The sequence below is a fragment of the Crocuta crocuta genome, unplaced genomic scaffold (genome assembly GCF_008692635.1).
Source record: "Crocuta crocuta isolate KB4526 unplaced genomic scaffold, BGI_CrCroc_1.0 scaffold77, whole genome shotgun sequence".
Taxonomy (NCBI): domain Eukaryota; kingdom Metazoa; phylum Chordata; class Mammalia; order Carnivora; family Hyaenidae; genus Crocuta; species Crocuta crocuta.
The window spans coordinates 1,012,042-1,017,944 of NW_027532172.1; the positions used below are offsets into that span (position 1 = coordinate 1,012,042).

The 5,903-nt window shown below is 57.9% G+C and overlaps 3 protein-coding genes across 4 annotated transcripts in view; 2 read left to right on the plus strand and 1 right to left on the minus strand.

Moving 5' to 3' along the window:
- ABHD8 (abhydrolase domain containing 8) overlaps nt 1-2,399 on the minus strand; it is a 7,877-nt gene extending 5,478 nt beyond the window's left edge. Inside the window, exons 1-2 of the mRNA XM_077777232.1 lie at nt 1,590-2,399; nt 1-406 (exon numbers count right to left, since the gene is read on the minus strand). Of these exons, the coding sequence (XP_077633358.1) occupies nt 1-398 (398 nt within the window). The 5' untranslated portion in view covers nt 399-406; nt 1,590-2,399. The remainder of the gene's footprint in view (nt 407-1,589) is intronic.
- A 764-nt stretch (nt 2,400-3,163) lies between these two features.
- MRPL34 (mitochondrial ribosomal protein L34) lies at nt 3,164-4,737 on the plus strand. Of its 2 annotated transcripts, none has more exons than XM_077777230.1 (2): nt 3,164-3,641; nt 4,001-4,737. In XM_077777230.1, the coding sequence occupies exons 1-2, from the start codon at nt 3,514-3,516 to the stop codon at nt 4,212-4,214; spliced, it is 342 nt and encodes a 113-aa protein (XP_077633356.1). In that variant the 5' UTR covers nt 3,164-3,513; the 3' UTR covers nt 4,215-4,737. The 2 variants fall into 2 exon arrangements, with proteins under 2 accessions (XP_077633356.1, XP_077633357.1); XM_077777231.1 differs by lacking the exon at nt 3,164-3,641 and adding an exon at nt 3,656-3,762.
- Nucleotides 4,738-5,670: 933 nt separating this feature from the next.
- DDA1 (DET1 and DDB1 associated 1) overlaps nt 5,671-5,903 on the plus strand; it is a 6,771-nt gene continuing 6,538 nt past the window's right edge. The window contains exon 1 of the mRNA XM_077777229.1: nt 5,671-5,856. Within this exon, the coding sequence (XP_077633355.1) occupies nt 5,686-5,856 (171 nt within the window). The 5' untranslated portion in view covers nt 5,671-5,685. The remainder of the gene's footprint in view (nt 5,857-5,903) is intronic.

Consider the following 5,903-nt stretch of genomic DNA (forward strand, 5'->3'; position numbering starts at 1 on the left):
GCACTGCCCGAGCCCGAGCGGCCATCGCTGCCCGCCGGGTCCGCCAGCTCCACCTCTAGGGCGGCCGGCGGCTCCCCGGAGCCATTCTGCCCGTGCAGGAGGTCAGCACGAGGTGCCCGGCCCAGGTTCTCCACCAGCAACCGCCCGTTGCGGTACACGGTAATTCGGCGCTGGCAGCGGACCAAGCCCGACCGGTCCCCCTGGGCGGCATCTGCCAGTGGTGGAGGTGGGTTGGGGGCTGGAGCGGGTCCTGCGTGCTTCACCCGCAGCACCCGGCCGGGCTTGACCTCCACAAAGGTGTAGCCGTCACTGGACTCGACGCTCTCCAGCGGCCCCACAGCGTTGGGTGGTGCGCCCAGCAGGCAGCAGAAGATCCCGTCGGTCACCCCGGTCAGCATGGTGTGTCCTGCAAGTGGGGGCACCCCCCATCTCAGGGGCCATCTGGGTGAGGAGCCCTCCACCCCCACAGCACCCAGTCCCCCCACCTGGGGCAGGTGAGCTGCCCTAAAGCACCAAGATGTTTTGTCTGGTCAGTGCCTGTGAGGCGGCTGGCCGCCCTCCTGGGCTAGCCTAGCCTGTCCTAGAGAGAAGGATCTGGCTGTGGCTGGCCCCAAGAGGTGTCCCTAGGGAAGGTGGTATAGTCAAGGGGTGCTTCTTGGAGGAGGGGACATTATAACAAATGAGGACCCGCTGGCCCCCAGCTCAGGGTTATAGCAGTTATGGCTTCCTAAGCCCATTCATTCATTCATTCATTCATTCATTCATTCGATCATCCATCCATCCATCCATCCATCCATGCACACACTCTAACTTACTTTAGCACATTCTGACTGCTTCTGAAGACATCTACAAAGGTGCAGATTCCAAGGAGCCCCCATCCCAGGCCTCTGAACCTGGCTCCTGAAAGGTGAGGCCCTCAGGGAGTTAGGGACTGAACCCCAGAAGGCTTTGTCCAGCTCCCCAAGACCCAGACTGGGTCTGTTTCACAGACGGACAAACTGAAGTCCAGACACCTTGTACATCCCACCCCCCACCCCCGTCAGTACCCTGGTTTCTGGGGGTCTGACACACCATCCCCAAATGTGGAGATGAGGATAGAGAAGGTATAGCCCTCCCTGGGGGCCTCCAGGCCTCCATCCTGCTCCCTGGGCTATCCCCCCTCCGTGTCCATGGCAACCACAGGCAGTTACATAACTCAAGGGGGATACCCGTGTAGCGCACCCCCATTGTCTAGGGCCTGGAGATCGGACCAGCCCCTCCCCCGTCCCCATCCTGTGAGCCCCGGGGATAAGGCACGCCGAAGGCACGGCCTGCGATGCCCCGGACTTGCTGATAGAGGTGGAGCAGATCTCGCCTCTCACTCCACTGAGATCCCAATCCTGGACTGCGGAGGGGGACGCAAATGCGCCACGCCAGGTCCCCTCCCAGAGGCAGATCCCTGCCTCTCGGGGGCTAGTCAGCCCTGCGGCGGGGTCGAGGCCACTGGAGCTCCGCGGGTTCCTAACAGCCCGAGGCTTTGTGCACACCCCCTTCCGAAGTGGAAGCCCCTGGGACCCGTGTCCGCCTCCCAGAGCCCACTCCCCGCTCACCTCATCGAGGGCCCTGTAGCCCGGGGCAGGGCGGAGGGGTCCCCGGCGGAGAATCCAGCGTCCGCCCGCGGCGCCGTTTTACATGGTGGCACGGGGTCGACCCAGGCGCGTCTACGCGGGCAGCCTCGGGCCGACGGCGGTCAGCGCGGGGGCATCCCGCGGCCGCCCAGAGAGCCGGCCCTTTAATTCTCTCTCCGGGGGGGAGGGGCCGCGTGCCGACGGACGGGAACCTCGACCAATCATAGCTATAAACTGACCTGGCCTAGTTAGACTACCAATCATAGGCCGCATCTTCGGGATGGAGGCGGGCTTGTGAAGTGACGGCCCCGCCTCCTTCGGGGGCATAGCAAGGTGGAGGGAGGGATTGGGCCTGGCCCAAGGCCGAGAAGGGGTCCCAAACTGAGGTCTGCGGAGCTCTCGGGAGGTAGCAGCTGGAGCCCTTTACTGCGAATAGAATCCCCTCGGCTAGCCCCTGCCTCCGAACTGCCCTTTACCCTCCAAAGGGGGCCCCATGGTCCTCTCTCTGTGCTGACCTTTCTGTTCTAGACATTCCCAGATCTTTCCAATTTCAGGTGGGGAAACTGAGGCTCATGAAGGGCACAAAGTCGCAAGGCAAGCTGCGGGGCTGTGGGGCAGAGGTGCACTTAAATCCACGGCTTTGTGATATCAAGTCCCGGAAATTATTGTTCGTTAAGCCTTTAAAGGGATGAACTGGAGTTTCACAGCCAAGCCAATTTAATCGTTGGCCAATTTAACTGGTGACTCTGTGGGTCCCAGCGGGAGTCAGAGATTCCCAAGGTTCAAATTCAGTCTCTGCCCTTTGTTGATACGTGACCTTGGACAAGCCACTTCTCTGAGACTCCTTATTTCTCTATGAAATTAATCCCCTGAGTTTGCTCTGCAGCTAAAAACACTCAGCATAAGTGCTCAATACATTATTGACATTATTATTGTACTGGTTTAGTAGCATAATACTATAGTGGTTTGCTAAGTGATGGTGCAGGTAGGATGGGCTTCAGAGGACAAGGGGTTAACCATTCCTTGTCCACTTCCAGCTCCTGGAATTTGCTGCCAGAGCTGGATTAGGTCCCACCACCCACTCTTGCCCACTCAGGGTGCTCCTGGGAGACTATAGTTAATTCATACAGTAAACAGTCCCCTTCCCCCCTCTCTGGGCCCTCCAAGTTGGGAGATTCTGGGGAGCCTGCAGGGACTCAGCTCCAAGCCTGGCCTCTTGAGGGGCCCCTGGGCTTTGGGGAGAGTCTGGGGAGAGCTCTATTGGGGCACGGGTTGGGTCAAAGGGAGGGAGGGGATTGGGGGAGAGGAAAAGATATGAGAAGGATTTTAAAAGATGAATGGGGGGAGGGGGAAATGAATAGGGGAGCATCAGGCATTGGAGAGTATGGCTGAAATTGTGTGTGTGTGTGTGTGTGTGTGTGTGTGTGTGTGTGTGTGTGTGTGTGTNTTTTTCTTGGGGGCGATGCGGAGCCATAGAGCTGTGTGAGAAGAGAAAGCGTTCAGATCTGAGTATTAGAAAATTTTTTCTAGGGCCCGAATGGAGGCACCACCAAGGGCAAGTTGAAACACATGAGTTTTAGACTGAGAAACTGAACCCCCGAAAGGAGCAGGGACCACCCCAAGGACATCCAGCCAACACCAACTCAGGTCTCCTGGGCACCCCGCCAAGGAGCAGAGACTTGGCCGGGCCCTCAGAAATGCTGCCAGCCAGCTGTGTGCCATCTGCCTGCCTCCTGCTGGGGAAGGAGGATCAACCAGCCGTTTCCTGAGGCTGCCCCCAGCTGCGCCACCGTCACCTCCCGGCACCCTCTGCTGGTCGACGGGAGAAGGAACGACGGCTCACAGCAACGTCTTCACGCAGGCGCATGCCGAAGAGGCGCCGTTCGTCTGCCACCTGTTGGTCGACATGGAGAACTACACTCCCTTGCCGGTTAGGACGCTCACACTGAAGGGACGCAGGCGCAGAACGGCAACGCCCGGAGGACCCGGTAGCCATGCGGACTTGGTTGTAGGAGAAACTACATTTCCCATAAGGTATAGTTCTGCAGAGGCAGAGCCTATTAGCTTTGGAATAGCCGGCGTGGGGACGGCGCGACGGGCGGCTGGACATGGCTTTTCTGGTCGGATCTGTAGGTCGCCAGTTGGGCCGCGTCAGGTGAGTCCTTACGGGGACCCTTCCCCAAATCTGGAAACGAGGGCGGTGGCAGGCGCTGGTGTCGGTTGTATACCGACATCATGACTTGACAACGCCTTGCGCCTTTATGGAGCGCCTCTCGCAGCCAGGCTCGGTCCCGGCACGGAAAGGGAAGCCGAGGCTCCAGAGTGGTTGAGCGTCACGCCGAAGTCACAGAGCTCCTCCTCTGACCTTTCGCGCCGTCTCTCTGTCCCCGCAGGTGGCTCCAGTCCCGGGCCTGGCTGGGGCTCCCCGACGCCTGGGGACTCGTCGCCACACAGCAGAACCGGGGAAAGGCTCGCGGAAACGAGTATCAGCCGAGCAACATCAAACGCAAGCACAAACACGGCTGGATCCGGCGCTTGAGCACGCCGGCCGGCGTCCAGGTCATCCTTCGCCGCCTGCACAAAGGCCGCAAGTCCCTGAGCCATTGAGGAGGGCGACGCTGAAGGCGGGACCCCCATTAAAGCCTTTCTCTCTCTTGGGACCTCTCCTGCCGTTGCTTTTGTGGGGAGCCTGGACGGCTCAGACATGCGTGCACCTCAAATCGTGGGGCTGGCCCGGGGAGAGAAGCCTGGGGCTGGACTGAAAGTGGGAGGAGGAAGACAGACCTAGTCCCTTTCTACGATTTTGAATTAGGAAGAATTTCGAACATACGGCAACAGCCCACTGAATAGAACAGTGAACCCTGTGTACTCTGTACACAGCTCCGACCACCCATTACCCCCAACCCACCTGCCCCCTCCTGTGTTATTTTGGAGCAAATCTCAGGCATCGGGTTATTTCTTCTGTGAGTAATTCAGAATGCATCTGTTCTAGAAAAGGCATTTTAAAACACTTCAGGCCTGATGACAGGCGTTTTTAAAACATAACAAAAAAAACCTTTTCACACCTAAAAAAAAAAAAAGGTTAACAGTTCCTTAATATCATTAAGTGTTTAATAAATGTTCAAATTTCCATTTGTCTTATATCTTGTAATTTTCCACAGTTCTGGGAGGCTTGGGGGGGGAGGTGCTTGAATTCTCCTCCTTGGGGATGCATTGTATGACCTTGAGCAAAGGCCTTGGCCCTCTGAGGCTCCTTTGGCTCCTATGAAACGAGGTGCTTGTTTCTCCTTCGCTATGTTGTTGGAATAATGATACTTAATAGCTGCAGTTAATACTATTGAGTACTTCCTATGTGCCGGGTGCCGGGTCCTTGTCCTTGACAGGCTAGGAGTCTGGAGGAGCACTTGATTTGTACCCAGGCACCTTGGAGACAGCGGAGTCAGGGCTGAGAGGACTGCGAGGGCCGTGGAAGCGCCAGCCTTGGACTTGGAAAGAATGAAATCAGAGAAGGATTCCTGGAAGAAGTGCCAGTATCTGGGAAGGCCCAAAGGGAGAAGGGATTAGACCCAGGCGTCAAGATAAAACGTGGCTGAGAGATGCCGAAGGGTTCCAAAATTCGGGGCCCGGGAGATGGGACTGGATCCTTGGGGGACTAGAGAGCCACAGGGGCATTCCAGCAAGAGAATCTGAGCTGTCAGCTGAAAGATATTAAACAGCAAGTGCAGAACAGTTTCGATCTGGTAACAGGTTAGAACCCTGGGGAGGAGGCTGGGAGCGTTACGGTTGATGCTCACTTCCGGGGCTGCTGTGGAAACTCCACGAGCCACCTCTTGAAAAAGTGAAGTAAACGCTAGGAAGTCGAGAGACAGGCGGAACCTCCCGGAGTTGTGGACTACAAATCCCAGGGGACTTGGGGGGCACGGCCTCCGCCCACTTCCGGATTTTGCTGCCTTCGCTTCCAATTCCCGGGCGGGGTTTTGCTTCTTCAACCGAACTTGACCACGAAAGGAGGAGATGTGGTGGCCAATGGACGCGTGACTTAGCGGGGTCTGGCCAATGGGAGTGCGCAGAGGCCGCTATGATTGAGGCGGGGCTAGAGTGCGGGCCAATGAGGGGGGCGGCGGTGCCATCAGTGTGGGCTGTGCCGTGGCTGGAAGTTACTGTGCGGCGGCGGCTAAGAAGGCGGCTGTGGTGGCGGCGGCGGTGGCTGAGGCGGTGGCTGAGGCAGCGACGGAGGAAACAGAAGATGGTGAGAGAGGCTGCCGGGCCCTACTCCCCCTCCCTTCAACAAAATGG

Coding starts and splice junctions, on each gene's coding strand:
- MRPL34 (XM_077777230.1), top strand. CDS start 3,514: ATGGAGAACTACACTCCCTTGCCGGTTAGGACGCTCACACTGAAGGGA. Junction 3,642..4,000: donor GAAACTACATTTCCCATAAG/GTATAGTTCTGC, acceptor CTGTCCCCGCAG/GTGGCTCCAGTCCCGGGCCT.